Genomic DNA, 21586 nt, shown 5'->3' with positions numbered 1-21586 from the left:
TTCCCTGGTGGCACAGTGGTTGAGAGTCCACCTGCCGATGCAGGGGACACGGGTTCGTGCCCCGGTCTGGGAGGATCCCACATGCCACGGAGCGGCTGGGCCCGTGAGCCATGGCCGCTGAGCCTGCGTGTCCAGAGCCTGTGCTCCGCAACGGGAGAGGCCACAACAGTGAGAGGCCCGTGTAACGCAAAAAAAAAAAAAAAAAAAAAAAAAAAAAGTATGCCAGGCACTGTTGTAGGCACTTGTCATACACTCATGAACAAAACAGACAAAGATCCCTGCCGGCATGGAGCATAATGTTCTAGTATGAGGACAGCACTAATGATCGTATTTCCCCTCAGGATAACATTCAAGCCAGGCTATTTGTAAACTTGATGTGTTTCAATAACGGTACTATTATGAACGGTGTTCTTAACATCCAATCACGTGGCTGGTGTCTGTCTTATCTCTCTAACCTGCCTTCAGGGCAAGCTGCAGGCGACCGCAACGTGTCACTCACACAGCTGGTACCAGTTCCCGTCACACCTCGCCATACAAATGCGTTAGTCTGCTCCTACTCCAGGGTGACTGTTGTGGAGAGATAGGTATGTCTTCCTAAACTGTGTGCCAAAGTGTAAGCAGTGCCTTACCAGTCTTTCCTCTGGTCCGGGGGTGAAGACGCATCCCTCTCCCTTCAGCACCACTTGGCGAAAGGCCTCCTGAGCAGGTGTTGCCTGGGGCCAAGCTCCGGTTTGCATCAACAGGCCTAGTTATCTCAGGCCTCTAATTATGGGAGAAAAATGGGTAAAGAAGGCTTTAGTTACTCTTATCACATTACGGCGCTTAAAAGACACAAAATTTCAAGGTAATTTAATAAATTACTTTTTCATTGTCTAACTTTTAAAGGAAATATAATTCATCCTTATTATTGATGTTGTGAAAGATTAAACACTTGTATCACCATTCTTGTAATGGTGTCTTTTACTTCTAACTAATTCTAAGGATAGACAATGAACAAATTCATTAAGTGTTTAAATCTATTGACTCCCTAAATTTTATAAATAGATTTTTTTATATTTGGAAGAGTGTCATTAAAAATATCAGATGGCAATTCTATGCCCTCCAAAAATGCAATTTATTTTAATATTGATGATTTAATTTTTAGTTATTGTAATAAAATATGCTTTTAGTGTTTCTGTGGCATTATGTTTCAGTAGGATGAAGCATGTTTAACTTAAATACTCTTCCTTTACTTTGAAAATGGAGAAATGAAAAACAAAGAGGTTTAGTGGCATCTGTGGATACATTCATAGTAAGGAGGCAATAAAGCAATGAAAAAATACCAACCGTAACTTTTTGCAAATCCACTATTCAGTTGCTGATTCTGGGAGTAACCAAATAAAATATTGTGTGTGAGCAATGACATCAGTTTGAACCACAGTTTTTTAAAAGGTATATACTTCAGTTTCTCTAGAGAATCAGCTTTTATTACTATTTGGGTATTGGCAGCATTATTTGGTGAGAACAGCATTGGAAATGGATGTGAAATATTTTATTTAAAATTATGATTTTTCTATCAACTAGGTGACATTTCTCTGAGAGCCATCTTCCTCATTTGTAAAATGAAGATGTTTGGTTGAGGTAACTTGGCAAATTTCTTCCAAGTGATGAAAAATATAAAGTATTCTCACATTATAATTTTATGATACATTCAGATGATGGTAGAAGACCTTATGAAAGACAAATAAATGATGTATAGTCAGCCAGATGCTGTGGCTACTTCCAAAAGAACTTGTTTTAGAAGTATATTTCTTTCAGACCCATCTCAAAGTACTGTTAGTTAAAACTTTCATTGCAGGAAGCATTTTTCTGTGCTCCAAATAAGGCCACTATTAGATTCAATGATGTGTAAATCCCATAAGCCATCTTTCTTTTCTTGCAACTTAGAGCAGAGCATGGAATTTTAAGTTGCCCCAAACACAGGGTAAATAGATACTGATTATCGTCATTCAAATAATCACTTAGATGTTGTAGAACTAACGGATTTTCATATGCATTTATCCATATAATTCCTATAACATCAATAGTCCTGCAAGTTACATACAACATTCTTTTTTTGTTGTTGTTGTTGCGCTACACGGGCCCCTCGCTGTTGTGGCCTCTCCCGCTGCAGAGCACATGCTCCGGACACGCAGGCTCAGCGGCCATGGCTCACGGGCCCAGCCGCTCCGCGGCATGTGGGATCTTCCCAGACCGGGGCACGAACCCGTGTTCCCTGCATCGGCAGGCAGACTCTCAACCACTGCACCACCAGGGAAGCCCACATACAACATTCTTTAACCTAATTTTATAGAGGGAAAAACTGAGTTCCAGGGAGGTAATGTAATTTTCCCAGGGTCTCATAACTATCGAGTGGAAATATCTTGCCTGTATCTAGTGAGGTGGATAGGAAAGAAAAAAAGTACGAGGCAAAAATTAAACTATGGGGCTTCCCTGGTGGCGCAGTGGTTGAGAGTCCGCCTGCCGATGCAGGGGACGCGGGTTCGTGCCCCGGTCTGGGAAGATCCCACATGCCGCGGAGCGGCTGGGCCCGTGAGCCATGGCCGCTGAGCCTGCGCGTCCGGAGCCTATGCTCAGCAATGGGAGAGGCCACAACAGTGAGAGGCCCGCGTACCGAAAAAAAAAAAAAAAAAAAAAAAAAAAATTAAACTACGTTGTTTATTACTCCTGTTGCTCTCTGTGGGTAAGGTGAGAAGTGGGGCTGGATTACAGTAGCTGACATTCCTGGAACTAAGGAGAAAATAACAAAGATGTTCCATTTGTGTTAACTTTTCATTCTGCCTGAATTTGGTCCCCCAAATTATGTGACTTCATGGTCAATTAATATTCCTTTTTTCACGTGTGTTTAATACTATCCACAGAAAACATCCAACCTGTGCTGGTCAAGGTTTGAGATTTTGTGCAGACTGAGGCTATTCTATGCAAATAGTTCAAATTCAGGAATTCTGATTTACCTCGATTACTTTACATAATAGCTGTTGAATTTAGATATTCTCTCCTATAACTGAAGTGCTTCTAATATTTAAGTTGTGAATTTTCAAAATTTACCCTAAAAACTTAAATTTTGATGTAATTTCATTCTTACAGAAAACTTACAAGAATACTACAAAGAACTCCACATACCCTATACTCACTTTCTTCAGTTAACATTTCACTCCCCTGTTTTATCATCTATTCCTTCTTTTTCTGTATATAGTCTTATATACATTTTTCCTGAACCATTTGAGAATAATTTTGCAGATATCATGTCTCTTTATCCATAAAGTTTTATTTTGTATTTCCTAATACTTTTCTTTATATATTCACAGTAAAATTGTCAAAATTAGGAAAGTTAACATAGATACAATACTATTAATTAATTCACAATCCATATTAAAATTTCCCCATTGTTTCAATAAAGTCTCTGTTTGTTTGTTTTTCTGGTTCAGGCTCCATATCAGGATCATCATCACATTTAGGTTTCATGTCTCTTTAGTTTCCTTTAATCTGGAACAGTTCCTCAACCTTTCTTTGTCTTTCCTGATTTTGACATTTCAGAGGCGTATAGGCCAGTTGTTTTGTAGACCGTCTCTTATTTGGGGTTTAGCTGGTGTCTCTTCATGACCAGATTCAGGATGCATTTTTGACAGTGACATCAAATAAGTGACATCATATCCTTCCTAGAGTGTCAAGAGGTATATGGTGTTGGTTTGTCCCATTATTGTTGTTTACTTTCATTATGTGGTTAAGATAGTATTTACTAGATTAATCCACTATGAAGTTATTATTTTCTTTTTGTGATCAAGAAACAATTTGGGAGGGGATATTTGAGACTATGTAAATAGCCTCTTCATCAAACTTATAATACACTAGTCTAACCCCACACACTGAGAAAAATAATCTTTGTAACTTAAATTCAGTATCTATGTATATTTTTATCTTTAGACCTTGATTATACAGTAAAAGAACTGTATTTGAAAGTTATTTAGTTTTAAAAAAAATATTATCATTCCCTTCTGTGTGGTTATGTTATTCACTTGAATTTAGTTAGGTTCATTTGTTCCTGGTTTTATTCCACCCCCTCCCCCCATTCTTATTTATTTGACTTAAAAATATCTAGAACGTTAACATTTCTCTAAAAGTCCAAACTCTATAAAAAGTTCTCAAAGACATGTCATTTCCCATCTCTTCTACTCCATTCACATCCAACTCAGGTAAACAATTAACAGCATAACCAATTTCATGTGTTTCTGATTTATCCATTCCGTGTTTATTTTTGGGGAAAAAGCATATATAAAAGTTTCTTATTTTCTTTCCTTCTTACAGAAAAGATAGCATCCTATGTATAAAGCATGCTAAAACTTTGCTCTTTTCAACTAATAGTATTTTCTGGAAATACTCCATACTAATTTATAGAGATCTAACTCATTCTTTTTTTCCAGCTATGTAATGCTCCATTGTGTGAGTATACATAATTTATTCATTCAGTTTCCCATGTGTGGAAATTTATGTTGCTGCCAATAATTTGTAATTACAAATAATAGATAATGTTGGGCAAATGTACTTTTATTTTATTGAATGTATAAGTCATGACTTTTAAATCAGCTTTTTTTCTTTTTCTCACGTTATACACATGTAGAAGTAACCAAAGGCATTAACTCCTTTTTCATGTGCAAAAACAAAGATTCATAACACTATGCTTGCTGAAAATCTATATAGGAATTATATAGCCTGGAAAACTGTAGCTACATTTTGTGGAAGTAGAAATTGTACCACATATTTGTATAACAGCAAGGCAAGTGTGGTCTCTAGGAAGTATAGGTAAAGTTGATTAGATTGCAATGTATACTTAAAAGCTGAATAATGCACTCTTGTAAAACACTCTTCAAAATTATTTAACTTCCCATGATATCATCACAGCATGTGCAAAAAAAATCTTTAGTGTTATCTTTTCCTGTCACATGACTAGTGCAAACAAAAGAAATCCTTATCTTTTTGTTTCTATTCTGGCCCTTTATAAAATGGCATTAAGCACCATTCAAAACTTACATAGTAAAGGTTTGTTTTGAGGAAAAAAGATTTATTTTGTATTTCAAACAAATTATACTTGCTAAATTATAAAGTAAAATTTTTCCCACCAACTGAAGGTTTCTAGCATTTTACATGTATAGAAAGCTTTAAAGTTTTAAAACCACTTTCCTAGATATTTTTACATTGAAGTCTCATAGCAACCCTTGGCATATAGAACTAGGCAAGAGTTATATTGTACTTAATTTACAAAAGAGGAAACAGAGGCATTTAGAGAGTTTGAGAAAATTTCCCTGGGATGTAAGACTCTGGACTAAACGTTGAACTAGAATCCAGGACATTTTTTTTTTTCTTTATAAAGTGGATTGTGCCTATTTCATAACATTATTGTGGTGATCAAGTAAGGCAATGGACTTGAAAATGTTAAAGTTGTACAGAGATAGTAGTTTTATTATTAAAATTTTGGAGCTTTGGTGACTTTAGGTAAAATTTCTCTGTATTTTACTATTTTGTATATATATGTATAAACACACACACACACATATATATACATATATATGTAACTCAAGAGACTTAGACTGAGAGATATGAATCACACAGCAGGACTTAAACTGTTCCTGTGGGGAAATATTTTATAGACTGAACTAGTGCTTCTAGGAGCAAGTGACGATGCTATGTAACCATTGCGGAATAATGAACAGCATTATATATTGTACAGAAGTTAGACCTTGAAACAAAGCTCATTAAAAGGTACTTGATCTTAGTTTTAAACCTTTAAGCATCTTCTGTAAAAGTAATCAGTGTATGTACTGGCTACTTTAGTTTTCCCGCTATGAGATTCACACAACTTTGATCTAACTTTCTTTGATTTAACACTGCAATTAAGAAGATTTGGTTCAAAGTAAAAGCTCATTGGTTGATGTTTTCACTGATGTGATAATGTTTATACAGATGTGCTTTGAAATCTTGATTATGGTGGATTTGGGGGTCCTACCACAAGACAGATTGCTGTTATTTGAAAGGTGAAATAATATGACACTTACCTGGTACAACCTTTAAAACAGACTTAGATGAGTACATTTCTAAAGTGATTTATCTGTTTATTATTTTTAGCCAGTGTTTTTGTTTTATTTCATATCTATCAACGGTAAATCACTTGCTTTAAGGACTCTTTTATAACTTGGTTGCACAAGGGTCAGTACTTAGGACCGTAGTGATGAAAAGGTGTAACTTTACCTACTTTAAAGCACCTGCCAATTAATTAGCAAAAATCCCTTCAGAGCAAATAAAATAAAGCAGTCCCATCCATCTGCACTCCCAAGTTTAGGCCTTTGCTAAACAGACCATGAAACAGGACTGAAAAAGTAATCTTTAGTGATTCCCTAAAACTTTTTGCCCAGGGGAAGCACAAAAATCTGCCAAATGATTCTCAACTCTTCTGCCACTGAAAAATTTAACTAGTGGTATAAAACCAAAGTTTTAAGTTTTAAATGGTTGTGTATGCAGCTCCTTCACCTCAATGACATTTGATTTCACAAATATGCACGGGCAGTCCCACGTTTTACTAGCGACTTTTTGTGTCTCAAAAACACATCAAGAATCAACACTGTTCTCCATTTAGTTGGTTTTATAATTCAAATATGAACAATCCCCAAAATCTAATCTTAAAGAAAACGCAACTAAGAACAGGGAAGTGCTCTTAGACTGGATAATGGTCCCAGAGCCCACTCATCATTTATGACACTATTACAGATATTCATTTTCTATTCGTGGCAAATATAAGAATGTAACCCATCTCTTTTCAGCCTACTTGGATTTACTCTTAATCCCTAGATTCATAATTATATTACGTTACTATATTAAGTTGATTAGGCATGGACATATATACACTACCAAACGTAAAATAGCTAGCTAGTGGGAAGCAGCTGCATAGCACATGGAGATCAGCTCAGTGCTTTGTGACCACCTAGAGGGGTGGGATAGGGAGGGTGGGAGGGAGGGAGATGCAAGAGGGAAGAGATATGGGAACATAAGTATATGTATAACTGATTCACTTTGTTATAAAGCAGAAACTAACATACCATTATAAAAGAATTATATTCCAATAAAGATGTAAAAAAAGTTGATTAAAAGTTCACAAACTTAGCACACAACTTTAAATTTCCATATAGATATAAGGCAATCTTGGTTGTATCTTGTGCTGAGTAAAGATAAACATTAAAGAGAACCTGGGAAGGGGGAGGGGGTGTCCCCATCTAAATGATAAAAGAAAAGAGTAATGCTTGTACATTTTATTAGTGTTTTAAAATTAGTGAGTTAAACTGTCAAAGCTTTGATTTTCCTTTCATGTGTGTCTGGGCAGGTCTAAGCCTCAGGTAACGCCCTTTTTCCTTCTCCCTCTCTTACCTTTCTTTGCACCTGTCCACTGTAGGCTCCCAGCAGCTCCCAAGGAGTCCAATTCCCCTCTTCTCTCCTTTTCCTCCTCCTACCCATCCCCTCCTCCCCGCCCCCGCTCCCAGTTCCCTCCCTTCCCCCCCTTCCCTTCTTCAATATACCTGCCAAGCTGGGCTCCTTTTAGCAGCGATCTATCACTGCAAAGGAGCTCACATCAAAGGCAATCGCACGGCCGCAACAGAACAGCATCACGGTTGTTCCAAAGACAACCCCAAAGAGCGGCCTTGACTGCGCCTCCCCGAAGTTGCTGGCCAGCTTTGGCCAAGTGCGGGAATGATTTTTGCGACTGCATGGATAGAGAGCCGTCAAGGGCCCCTTCTGGTCACTTCCGAAGAGCAAAAACGTGAGAGGAGGCCGGTTTAAGATTTCAAACAGAACCTCCCCAGCGAGCATGAAAGGACTTGATTAGCATATGTCAAGAGGACCCGCATATATACTGTGTGTATGTACACAGGACTCTGATCCGTTTGCGGAGTTGGAGCCCCACGCCCAGCCCCAGTATTGGCAGCGGCGGCTATAGATGTTTCTGCAAAGCCAGCAACCGGCTCCCACCTACCCCAGGAGAGAAGATCGCTCCAAGACAGTGAAAGCCTCCCTGCTCTCAGCGCAAAGTTCATCCAGCGACCTCACGGGACTAACCGGGCCTTAGCTTTTTTGCTCTTGTTTGGCTGTAATTTTTCTCCATTCACCTCCCCATCCCTGCTCCATTTTTTTTTTTATTGGGGGTCTTTTGTTTTCCGGATCCACCGCCTCTCCCTCCGGCCGCCCCATGGCTCCCTTAGCCGAGGTCGGGGGCTTCCTGGGCGGCCTGGAGGGCTTGGGCCAGCAGGTGGGCTCGCACTTCCTGCTGCCTCCTGCCGGGGAGCGGCCGCCTCTGCTGGGCGAGCGCCGGGGCGCGGCGGAGCTGGGCGCCCGCGGCGGGCCCGGGGCTGCGGAGCTGGCGCACCTGCACGGCATCCTGCGCCGCCGGCAGCTCTACTGCCGCACCGGCTTCCACCTGCAGATCCTGCCCGACGGCAGCGTGCAGGGCACCAGGCAGGACCACAGCCTCTTCGGTACGTACCGGCACCCCGCCTCCCGCGCTTCTCTATTCCCCCTCTTGCGTCTCCTTCCCCGTCCGCGGACGGAGTCGGGGCTGCGCGGGGCCGGGAGCCCCCGGAACCCTTCCAGTGCGAGGTGCTGGCCGGGGCTGCTGGGCGGCCAGCGCAGGCACCGGAGGACTTTCCCCGCCCGCGGGCCGCCGCGGTTGCCGGCAGGCCTGCTGCTCCAGACGCTGAGGAGAAAGGGGGGTACTCCGCCCGCACCTGGTTGCCCTGCCCTTGCTGCTGCCTGGGACACCGAGCCCTGGACTCGGAGCCACATCTTTCCCGCACTCCTTACCTCGCAGGCAGTTTTTTTGTTTTTGTTTTCAAACTCCCTATTATTTTCTCCTACTTCCTCTCCTATTTCCCCTTAACAAAAGTTAACAACCGGAAGCCTTCCGCTTCTTTAAACCTGCCCTGCAGCTGTGCAGTTGATGAGCCTTCCATGGCTACTGCTCAAAGGACAGCTCTAACATAGGAGGCGAGCTTTTACGTGTCTACCTAGAGAACCATAAATGTTCACCTGAAAAGGTAACAGATTAACTTTCCGTGGGCGCACCATCGCTACTGTCAGGCTCACCTGCCTGCAGTTCTCAGCGCTCTTAAAGTTTGGTGAGGGGAAAAAAAAAAAGCTTATCCGGCTACTGAGCATGCCCAGTCCTTCAGCCGAGATCCTCTTTAGAAACTGTGAAATCTGAAAGCAAAGATCTTGGTATTGACCTTAGGTAAGAGGAAATGGGGAAGTGAAAGAAGATACGGGTGGGAACACAAAGGGATGTATTTCAGAATACCTCCAACAGTGCCTGGGAGCAGAAGGGGTTAAAAGAAAGAAACAAAAACAAAAACAAAAAAACCCCAATGATTGTTAAGGCAGATTGTTTAGACACTAGCTTGGGAAACCATAAGGTCTCGATTGTTAATTACCCCCTAACTAGCTGTGTGACTAGCACGTGCCCTCACCGGTCTGAGCCTTAGTTTTCTTGTCTGTACAATGATGAGGTTAAATCAGGTGATTCTCTCAAGATGCTCTCCTGTTTTAACAGCCCAGAATCTTTCCTCCACTGTGGAAGTTTTCATCATATTAGAGTTAACTGGCTAGCACTCTCAAAGGATTTTGATCATCAAACTTGGGACTTCATTAGAGAGAATCAGTGTATTTCATTTGAAAGATACCATTTACCTGTCAGCAGCAATGTGAAAGGGCCTAACATAGTGTCAGTTTTCCTTTTCTTTCCTAAGCACTGGAATTCTTTGAGAATCTCTTCTCTGAAGGGCCCTCTCTTATCCTCACCCATGTTCTTATTTGACTTTCTTTTTTTTTGACTTGTAGTCCTCATTAAAACTTTGGGGAAGTGTAAATCTCAGTTTGAGGGGCATTTGTAACTCTAGATGTAGAAATGAGCATGTGGTGGTCATTTGGTAGCACTTAAAGGCTTAGAAAATTAACTTTTTAAAACCCACATGTTTGCAGCTTCCACTGATCTCTTCCAAATTCCCGTTGACTATGAGTCCAGAGTGTCATGACCTAGTGGCCCACCTTGGGGTCACTTTCAGAAAGTAGTTTCTAAATTGAGGAGGCTGAGATTCTGAGTCTAAAGAACTTTGTGACACCAGGTGGCTCAGTTCCCTTGCTTATAAGAATTACTACATTACAGAAAAACCCTCCAGCTACCAGAAAGATTTAGAAATGGACGCAAATGTGATAATGCCTATAAGTAGAGCAGGTAGAAGTTAAGCTTAGGTAATATTCAGACATCTCCCCACCTCCCCACCGGGATACATAGTATAAGCTTGGAAATTCTACTTTTAAGACCCTTATAATTCAGCCATAATCTCTCCAATGTCAAGAGTTGCTTCTTCCACTTTGTGTCTCTTTATAAGACTGACTCTATGGGAAGAGATTAGTAAATATTTATAAACTTGATAACATTCATTAAACTGGTATTTTATTTCATTTCTTAATAAATGTTGCATATCAGAATGACCATCTTAGTAGAATATTTTTTTTTGGCTAAAATTTTGTATGCTTATTTAGTAATTGGAAAAATATGACTTGGACTGATGTTTGTGCTGGTTTAAGCCACTCTATGGTGCAAGGGTACCTATCAGAACAAAATATTTACTGTTACACAAAGGAAAGATAACCCAGATTAGCATGGTAGCTTAAAGGAGTAACAACCTCTAGGATGCATTAGAGTGCATCCTAGTGGCCTGTGATAGCTAAAACATCATAATTTATAACAAGAGAGTGCAGGTGAGAAGAAAGTATATACACAACATGTGTAATATTATAAGCTTCTCTCTATATTTGCCTTCCCTTTTTAGTACTTCAATTATTAACTATGAAATTATTTTTCTCTCTACAAATTCATTTCTGTGTCATCAAAGTAAGAATTTTGAAAATGCTTAAGATGTGCTATTTGAGATGTTAAAGTAAGTAACATTTTTGATAATTTATACTAATTTGGCTATGATTAAATAAAAAATTCAGAATACTGTGTTTTAAAATTTCAAAACCACATCAATAGAATATAAACAAAAAGGTCCCAGTAAGGTTTAAAAAAATTCCTATCTGAGTTAGCTCTGTATTTATAATAGAGTTTTCCTGCACAGTAGTACAGTAGGAAGATTTTACCTAATACATAAACCTGGAATCATTACTTAAAAAAAAAAAGTTTAGCCTGAGATCAAACATATTCTTTTAAAGACCTTTCTTTTATTCTCCCCTATTCTCCATAGATTTGTCTGATGTGGTTGCATTGTGGGTTGACTCACCTGTTTATTATGATTTTAAAAAAGGCTGGCTTTGAAAATGATACCAAAAAGACAAAGTACCTCCAAGTCTTTTTATGGGACACTAGGCATTAGAAAATCTATCTAAAATCTGTGATTACCTCTTAAGGAAAGCTTTTCATGTCTACTCTTTGTTAAAGAATTAGGTTAGTTGCCACCTCATATTATAAATAAGAAAGATTTGTCAAATCTCATTTAAGAATCAAATGATTACAAATTACTGTGTGGTATACTATTTCCTGTGGATAAAAAATGATCAGAATTTAAAAGTGTGGCTAAAATCTTTAAGAGGAACATGAAAAGCACATAACCTTTTCCCCATCAGCCCCTATGAGCCATTGCAAAATTATTTCGACCTTGTTATATGTATATGAGGCTTTGGATGTCGTTTAATGAAGTTGAAGCTACTGAATATAATTATTCTAAGAATATATGTAATTTCTTGTCTTTCTACAATTACATATTTTTTGACAACATAACGGCATTATTTTAAGATGAGAATTAAAGTGTAAGTGGCTTACAATTTTTTTCTGCAAGAAAAATGGATACTTTATAAGATCTGTTTTATAATTGATTTATATGGAAATGAATCTTGTATTGTACTTGAAAACTAGTTCTATTATACAGTCTAATCAGTTAATCAGTTCCTGTTCTTTGAAAGACAAGAGCATCTTAACGTAAATCAGATACTTAAAGAGAATTAAGTTACAAGTGAACTGCAGACCACTTCTCAGTTTGAATGTAACATTCATTACAACTTCAAGTAATTATACATTTGTAAGTATACCTGGATGAAATTCCATTAATGTATCTTCTTCTACCAATCATGTTTTGGGCCTATATTTTTGTTTCTAACAGGAATCACTCACTAATGAGCTTGGCAGTACATTTAATTTTCCTTTACTTCCCACCTCTGTATCAGGCATTCTAATGGCCATCCTATGAGGTCTGTGTCTTCCTACTATACCTTACCTCCTCTCTGCCTTAGGCTCTCATACAGGGACGGTGACTCTTTCAAGCCACTTAACAGGCAATTTAGCAGTACGATATTGTTGCTGTAAGATCCTTGTTAGCTCTACTGCTCTACATGATCTCCTAATAGTTTGCAAGAGCTCATTTGAGCTCTTCAGAATCTCTGTTTAGAGCTTAAGCATCCATGTTTCTGCCAAAGAGTGAATTAGGATCTGGGTAGAACAGAGACCTCCATATATGCAAATAGCCAGATTCTGTACTTTCCTTTGGCCTTGGGAACGTCACGTGTCCAAACAAGAACTTGTATAATGAATCAAGAAATGACTTAAGATCAAGAGTCAGGCTAAATGGTACACATTTATACTGTTTGTAGAGCTTAAGAGGGAGTGAAGGGGTGAAGGTAGAAAGCTATTGAGGAAGGCAGTTCCAAGCGTAGAAAGTATGTCTATATACTTTTTCACCAGAGTCTAAAGAGAAGAACAAGATAAAGACATTAGTCCAAAGGTTAGTGTGTGCAGAGGAAAAGAGTGATGCAGAGGGAAGCATTAAGGTTTTTTGTTGCTGTTGTTTTTGTTTAACTATGGTGTATTAAGAGTATTGAGTGGAGAGTTTTCGGTACTCATTTACCTATAGATAAATGAAAATAATTCTGGAAAGTTATTGAAAGCAAAATCTACTTGCATGCTAAATTCTTGGTATTTGGCTATTACATTTCATGAATTATAAAGTCCTTTTACTTCTTTGAACCATAAAATTTATTTTTAAGGATCGTGGGACAGGAAATACCATATTATATAATCTGTAAAATTTGAAACTACTGTCTTGTCCTCAAGAAGCACTGTTTTGAAGTACAGACATTGAATTAGGGCTCAGAAGATGTGAGTTCAAGTATCTGTCCTATTAATTACAAACATCATGTCTTTAAGCAAGCCTCAGTTTCTTTATATGTAAAATGGGATAATAATATCTTCTATGCTTATCTTAGGAGGTTGTTTTTGAGGACCAGATAGAAAGTACTGATAAAAGTAGAAGCCCTTTATAAACTACAAAATACTAATACACCCATATAAGGTATACTGGCTGCTGCTAGAAAAAAATTTACTTGATTCATAGTAAGCAAAAACAAAGCAAAACAATTAATAGAACATGGTTATAGTTAATAGAATCAAGGAGGAGAATTATGAACACCTCTATTATGTACTAATTTTATGGTAATAATAGCTTCCATTTATTGGATGCCTAAATGTGTTAGTCTTTACCACTCTCCTGTAAGGAAGCATTTCACCCATTTTGCGTATGAGGAGATTGAAGCTCAAAGAAGACAAATGACTTACATAGACTAATCAGCAAGTTACTGAACTGGATTCAAACCCAGGTCAGTCTGGTTTAAGGTTTTACACCCTTAACATTTTATCATGATGAACAATTTTTGGTTTTTTAGGTTTATTCATCTGTAAAATAAGAGGCTCATCATAATGACAACTGTACATCCCTTTTCAATTTACAAAGGACTTCCACATACATCATTATATTTAGCAATTTGATCTACTGCTCTTTGGAAGATTTTCATTAGTCTTATGTTCTTTAATAAATGCAAATCATTATTTTGTTTATAAATTCAGGTATCCTGGAATTCATCAGTGTGGCAGTGGGACTGGTCAGTATTAGAGGTGTGGACAGTGGTCTTTACCTTGGAATGAATGACAAAGGAGAACTCTATGGATCAGTACGTATTTTTAAAAAAAATTATTGTAATTCATTAAATAATGACTATCCATTTTATAAGTAAAATAGCTACCGATTATGCATATCAGAAGAAATACATAAATAACATGCTTAAGTAGAAATTAAAAATCTAGATCCTCATAAATTTCCATATGTCTAGACAGTAGTATAGCAACTCACTTTCATTTCTTTTTTTTTTTTTTTTTGGCTGCGTTGGGTCTTTGTTGCTGCGTGTGGGCTTTCTCTAGTTGCTGTAAGCAGGGGCTACTCTTCCTTGCGGTGTGTGGGCTCGTGGGCTCAATAGTTATGGCTCGCCGGCTCTAGAGCACAGGCTCAGTAGCTGTGGCACATGGGCTTAGTTGCTCCACGGCATGTGGGATCTTCCTGGACCAGGCATCGAACTAATGTCCTCTGCATTAGCAGGCGGATTCTTAACCGCTGCACCACCAGAGAAGTCCCCTCACTTTCATTTCTTAAACCCTAAACCTTTATTGCTTTTAGCTCACTAGTTTTTTTCTGCCCGTTATCCTGGGACCAGAGACAGAAAAATGAGAGCATTTTCTTCTTGCCATGTTAGATTCTTTTCATCTTTACATTCATTTAATATAAATTTTCTCTACCTATTATTACCTTCATAGATAAGTATACATCACTGACTTGCTGACCTTTGCAATATAGGAAATGAATGAATGAAATCTTAGGATACCTTAAACAATAACAGAAAATGGCAACCACACTAGTTGGACCATATCTGCAGACTTGATAATTACAGTAGCCATGCTCTTACTCAGAGTTGCATTGGGCAGTTTTTAACTTATCACTGGGGATAAGTGCATACATCTGTAGGTCTACTATAAATGTTTTAAATATGGAACTTATAGTAAACTTTTCAAGTTAATACTTCATCAGTGTAAGTTTTTTTTAATTTTCTTTTTTCTTTTCTTTTCTTTCCTTTTTTTTTAAAATGACAAAGCAGCAAAAACAACACAAGAATTAGAGCAACAGGATAATATAAAACTCAACCTGCAGTACTATGTAGATCTTTCTCTTTCACTGTATCATTTTTTATTTGTTCGCAGTTGCTATATAATTGTAAGAAAATTGTTAAAGTGTAAATGTGGGCCACTCCCACCCATTCTCTCATGTGAAATCCCTCCTTAAAGTCGAAGCCTCTGTAGCTATCTCCAAAGAGAATTTACTTTTATGATTTAGCAGATGACACTATCTGGTACCTTCTTTTTTCTTAAAATCTCAATTGAGACCACAATATACAGTTAGAATCTCAATATACACTGAGGAAAATCAGTTATCATATTTCAGTAAGTGGTACTCCACTTGATATCTGTCCTTTTAAGGGCAACACTTGCCCTTTCTGGGCTTTCTGTCAGCTCAGAAGAAAGAGAAATAATGCATTGTGTAATCTTCTAAGAGTAGTATTACAATTGAAAGAGAAAAACATGCACATAATCTTCCTTCTTCACGTATGTGTCAGACTGAAAAAGCAACTGTAGTCTACCCCTTGGGATAATATACAGTCCATCTTGAAAAGACAAGAAATCACTGGGCTTTTACTACATTTACCTAATAGTAATATCCAGATATAAGTTAATTGTGGGGATTATATTGTCAAACAATAAATTCATAAAGGGAAGATATATGACTTGGAGTGATGATCTTGAGTTAGGAATTTGAATGTTAACAAGGTCTTGAAACATTTCAAGATGGTAGTGGAGATTTGCTGTGTAGAACTTTGGCATCTAATGATGGAACAAGATAAACTACAGGCCTCTTTGGCAGTGATGGTGATGGAAGGGAGGTCAAATGGAGCATGGGCAAGTTTAGAATATTTATTGTTTGAAAATAAAATTGAGAATTGACATTTAGCTTAGAGTTCTGTAAACTAAACTGCTGGATGGAGTCACCTGGGAGAAAGAATTCCAGATAACATGAGAACTAAAACAGAACAAAGCAAAAACAATTTACCCTTTCTCCTTCTTTGACAAGGATATAGTTATAGGCAAAGAAATAGAGAGTTGAGACTTTTCTAAGGAAATTCTCTTAAAGATATCTTTTTCAATGGCAGTTATCTTCTCTCTTTTAGGAAAAACTGACTTCTGAATGCATCTTTAGGGAGCAATTTGAAGAGAACTGGTATAATACCTATTCATCCAACATATATAAACATGGAGACACTGGCCGTAGGTATTTTGTGGCACTTAACAAAGATGGAACTCCAAGAGATGGTGCCAGATCCAAAAGACATCAGAAATTTACACATTTCCTGCCTAGACCAGTGGATCCAGAAAGAGTTCCTGAACTGTACAAGGACCTACTAATGTACAGTTGAAGGGTGATAGTGTCTTTACTGAAGAACCAAACTACAACTATTCTTTCTTATTACAGTTTGCATCATAAAATAATAACACAGGAAGACATTCAGAATGTTATGGAGTCTATTTTCCACTGGGAGACTGAATTTGGAAAGAATATTGAGAACAAACAAACAAAAAATATCTTGACTTGAAGTAGATCAAGATCTCTCTTTACAAGTGGATTAAGTTCCCTCGGGTACACTGTCTCTGTCCTCACTTGTAGATTGAAGCTGAAAATCTGTTAAACTGTGGGTAATGGGAACCCCACCTAGTTTGCTGCTGGTGCCTCGCCTCTCTGGAGTATGTTTACTTTAAAAGTTACATTAAAAATAGATACTTCATGTTGAAGAGATGTATTGACATAGTTGACCAAGATCATTGCTACATAAATTTTGAGAACCTTGTAGGATTTTGCAGGTTACGGCATTTTATGTAAAAAATTTGGGTGAAACATGGACTATGAAACATGCCACACCAAGACGGAACATTTTTTTAAAAAGGATGGACCTATTTATACATTTTCAGTTTGCAAATATTTATTATATATATTTATTTATTAAAGAGTTTATTTTTTACTAGTATATGAAGATAATACAAGAGAAAAAAACAACAAACATTTCTTTATCGTGCCATTACTTTGTTGTGATGTCTTGGGCTGTAAAGAAGACATCATTATTGCTACACATTAAACATAGGATAAGATCTTGAATTTCTTTTTAAAAATAAAGTATAGCATAGATTATATTTTTTTGCAGTCAATTGCCTTCTAAATGTAACATTGGTTTCTTTGGCTTAGAAAAATGCCGTATCAATTTGTATTGAATTCAATACACATTCAAAAAGGGAATTAAACATTTTAATTTTTATGTTTTGGTTTCATTCTTTTTCAGGTGGAGTTATTCTACTTATAAGACATATTTTTAAAGTGACAAAATTCTGAGTTCCTAGAGAAAACTTGATATTTAGAGAACTTCTAATGGTGAAAATTATTGGATATTATAAGCCATTTATACTTACTAATTTTCTTGACTTAGTCTGGCAAAGCCCATTTCTTTTCACCCACTATGATCACAGAAAGAATGCGTCTTTGTGGTACCACCATTAATAATAGAAAGGCTTCATCTACCTATCTGAGTGTGCTATCTTTTCCGTTATAGCTGCTATTTTGTTATTATTTCAATAAACAGTCATTAAGCCTACTCTACAGAAGATACTGTTAGGCACCAAGGAAAATATGGTGATCAAGCCAGAGGTGGGTCCTGCTTCATGGAGCTTAATGTCTAGTAAGGGAAACTAACGAACACCGTAACTGTGAATTGTAACGTGCTCTACAAGAAAATCAAGGTTCAGACACAGAAAAAAAGAGAGAATAAATTTAGATAGGGGGAGTCAGAGGCTTCCCTAAAGAGCTGACATTTCTTAAAGGATAAGGCTAAGAGGAGAATAAGAGCCTTAAAGGAAGAGGAAACAGTGAGTCTGGAGTCCCTAAGGTGAGAAAGAGCTTTGTGGCTGGAGCTGAGTGACCAGTTGGGAGAGTGGCACATATAAGTTTACAGAGCCACACAGATACAAATCCTGTAGGTTCTTAAAGACATTTCTGAGGTTTTATTTGCTCCTACCCAGCAGTTGTCAGTGTCACCACCCACACATGTAGCAGTCATCGTTGGGAATGTGGTTACAATCATGGAAGCAGCTGTCACCAGTTAGAACCTGGAAGTCTTGGTGAAACACATTGCTGGGCTCCAGCCCCACAGTTTCTGATGTGTGGGTCTGGGGTGAGGCCTAAAAATTTACATTTTTAACAGGTTCCCAGGTAATATTGATGCAGTTGGTCTGGAGACCATACTTTAAGAACCACTAGTCTAGAGTGGTGTTTCTCACACTTTAATGTACATGCAAAATCACCTGGGGATCTTGTTAAAGGACAGATCTGTTAAACTAGGTCTCGGTTAGGAGGTGAAGAGCTGAACTTTTGCATTTCTAACAATGTCCCAGGTGATGCTTGAGATGGCCAGACCATGCATCACACTTTGAATGAAAGACTAACTGTTTCTTTAATGTTCTCGAGTTATTCCTGTTAATTTATCCTCTCATTACTTGAATGAATTAATGGCAATGTGGAGGGTGAGGGTAGGGAGTTCAACAGATACCTTTAATAAAGCTACATGGGAATGTGTGCGTGGCTAGAGGGGTAGTGTGTGTACTTGCATGTATACAGGGTAAGAGGCAGATAAATGGTTTAGCTCAAAACCTATTGGTTTAAATATAGAATAGATAGCTAGTGGGAAGCAGCCGCATAGCACAGGGAGATCAGCTCAGTGCTTTGTGACCACCTAGGGGGTGGGATAGAGAGGGTGGGAGGGAGATGCAAGAGAGAAGAGATATGGAGACATATGTATATGTATAACTGATTCACTTTGTTGTAAAGCAGAAACTAACACACCATTGTGAAGCAATTATACTCCAATAAAGATGTTAAAAAACAAAACCTATTCCTTTTATAAATGTAAAAAAATACTAAAAATGGTTTAGCAGTAATACTTTAATAATCTTCAGAATAAAATAATTCCCATTTATTTTTATTTGTCAATAAAAGTGAAAACCTAGTTTTGGTTCAGTGTTTGACACCTATATTTAAAGCATGTGTCCCAAAGCCAGCATTATGCAAGTATTTCGAATCTTTTGCAAAATGTTGCTGGTGTCTAAATTTATAACTGTGGAGGAAGTCATATAAATTTAAACAGATAATACACTGATCAAAGATGGCCCACAACGAATATTGTTACTCAATCAAAATTTCTTCTTTTTTTTAGATATAATAAGAATATAAATTTAACTTTTTTTTAAAAATTGGGGTTTAGTTGCTTTACAATGTTGTGTTAGTTTCTGCTGTACAATGAAGTGCGTCAGCTATATGTGTACATATATGCCCTCCCTCCTGGACCTCCCTCCTCCGCCCCCATCCCACCCATCTAGGTCACCACAGAGCACCAAGCTGAGCTCCCTGTGCTAAACTGCAGGTTCCCACTAGCTATCTATTTTACACATGGTAGTGTATATATGTCAATCTCAATCTCCCAGTTCATCCCACACCCCATTCCCCACCCCGTGTCCACATGTCCATTCCCTATGTCTGCATCTCTATTCCTGCCCTGCAAATAGGTTCATCTGTACCATTTTTCTAGATTGCACGTATATGCGTTAATATACGTATTTGTTTTTTTCTTTCTGACTTACTTCACTCTGTATGACAGACTCTAGGTCCATCCACGTCTCTACAAATGACCCAATTTCATTTCTTTTTATGGCTGAGTAATATTCCATTTTATATATGTACCACATCTTCCTTATCCATTCATCTGTTGATGGACATTTAGGTTACTTCCATGCAAAGAAAACCATAAATTAGACGAAAAGACAACCCTCAAAATGGGAGAAAATATTTGCAAATGAAGCAACTGACAAGGGATTAATCTCCAAAATATATAAACAGCTCATGTAGCTCAATATCAAAAAACAAACAGCCCAATCAAAAAAATGGGCAGAAGATCTAAGTAGACATTTCTCCAAAGAAGACATACAGATGGCCAAGAGGCACATGAAAACATGCTCAATATCACTAGTCATTAGAGAAATACAGATCAAAAGTACAATGAGTTATCATCCCCTGATGCAGGTCAGAATGGCCATCATAAAAATATCTACAAACAATAAATGCTGGAGAGTGTGTGGAGAAAAGGGAACCCTCTTGCACTGTTGGTGGGAATGTGAATTGATACAGCCACTACAGAGAACGTATGGAGGTTCATTAAAAGACTAAAATAGAACTACCATATGACTCAGAAATCCCACTACTGGGCATATACCCTGAGAAAACCATAATTCAAAAAGTTTAACTTTTTTATGGTGATAGCTACCTGTAGAAATTTGAGATATCAAATATGATTGAAGCAGTGGCTTTACAAACTTTCAGAAAACTAGAAAGTCACTATATCTTGCATTCTAATTCTGTTTATATATTGGCATGTCTTCCTATGTCAGAAAAACAATTTATATCTACTGAATTTATACTACTTGAAGAAATGATCTATTCCATATCTGAATAGATTTCACTTGATACTCCTAAATGGAAGTAGTGTGTGAACATATTAATTAATTCATACATGGAAGGATAAGAATAATTTGGTTTATTATCAAATCAATATTTTGAAAATAATTTATTTTATCCTCAGGTTGCTTGGGGAAAATCTCACCTATTAGTCATCTTCTTTCTTCTCTATTTTAAATGTTCTATTAGAAATCATTTATTAACTGACATTTTCCATTCTTTCTTGCTTGGAATGTTAACTATCATTTGCAAAACTTCCCTACAGTTTCTGCAATGATAAGAGAATGTATATAAATAAATTTTCATTAGCAACAATTAGCTTTTCTACTTGCTAAAATAGAACAGATTGATCTCTTTCCTGGTTGAGTGTTCTCCACAGGCTCCAGCCATTGCCATGTATAACTGGATATAATTAATACTTTGAGACCAAGGTTCTTCTCTCTATAGAGACCACTCCGGCATGGGAGGCTGCAATGTGTCAAATGGCCCATGACAGTTGGTTAAATGGTTCCATAAATGCTGAAAATAGCCTTGCTTCTCATCAGACTAAGCAACCCCACATTCAGGCCCCAAAAGTGCAGTTGATTGGGACAAGCTGGTACAGTGAAGTTGTACCCTAGTCTCGCATAGGATACTATGTCCATCAACAGAAAAGAAGGATTAGAAAACTAGACTAGAAAAGAAAAAACTAATCAAAGGCCTTTTAGTTTTAAAAGATTTCTGGATTTCAAATTAAAGTTCCCCTGGCCCTGTTTGAAAAAATATTCAGTGTTTCCTGGTTCCTCAGCCACTAAAGCTTCCTGTATGATTTGGCTTCTAGGTGGTTCACATGTATCTTGCCACCCATTGGGTCAAAGGGAGTTTGAATATTTATTTTAGCATTTCTGGCAACCAGAAACGAATATCTGTCCTCATTTCATCTACAAGTTCCCCCCGCCATGGTTAAAATATAAGAAAATATAACTTCAGATACAAGTGTTTACTTATATTTTTTTGACCAACCCATGTTTTTTCCCCAATGAACCGTATATTGT

The 21586-nt window shown here is 37.7% G+C and overlaps 1 protein-coding gene across 1 annotated transcript; it reads left to right on the top strand.

The window, feature by feature from the left end:
- Nucleotides 1-8249: 8249 nt before the first annotated feature.
- FGF20 (fibroblast growth factor 20) lies at nucleotides 8250-16419 on the top strand (the record flags this gene model as incomplete). The annotated part of the gene is made up of 3 exons (XM_082608678.1): nucleotides 8250-8555; nucleotides 13970-14073; nucleotides 16174-16419. The coding sequence occupies exons 1-3, from the start codon at nucleotides 8270-8272 to the stop codon at nucleotides 16417-16419; spliced, it is 636 nt and encodes a 211-aa protein (XP_082464804.1). The 5' UTR covers nucleotides 8250-8269.
- Nucleotides 16420-21586: the final 5167 nt, after the last annotated feature.

The sequence above is a fragment of the Mesoplodon mirus genome (genome assembly GCF_964341445.2).
Source record: "Mesoplodon mirus genome assembly, chromosome: 20".
In the NCBI taxonomy this organism is placed as follows: Eukaryota; Metazoa; Chordata; class Mammalia; order Artiodactyla; family Ziphiidae; genus Mesoplodon; species Mesoplodon mirus.
Note: the sequence above shows the minus strand (reverse complement) of the source record. Positions and strands in the feature narration are given on the sequence as shown.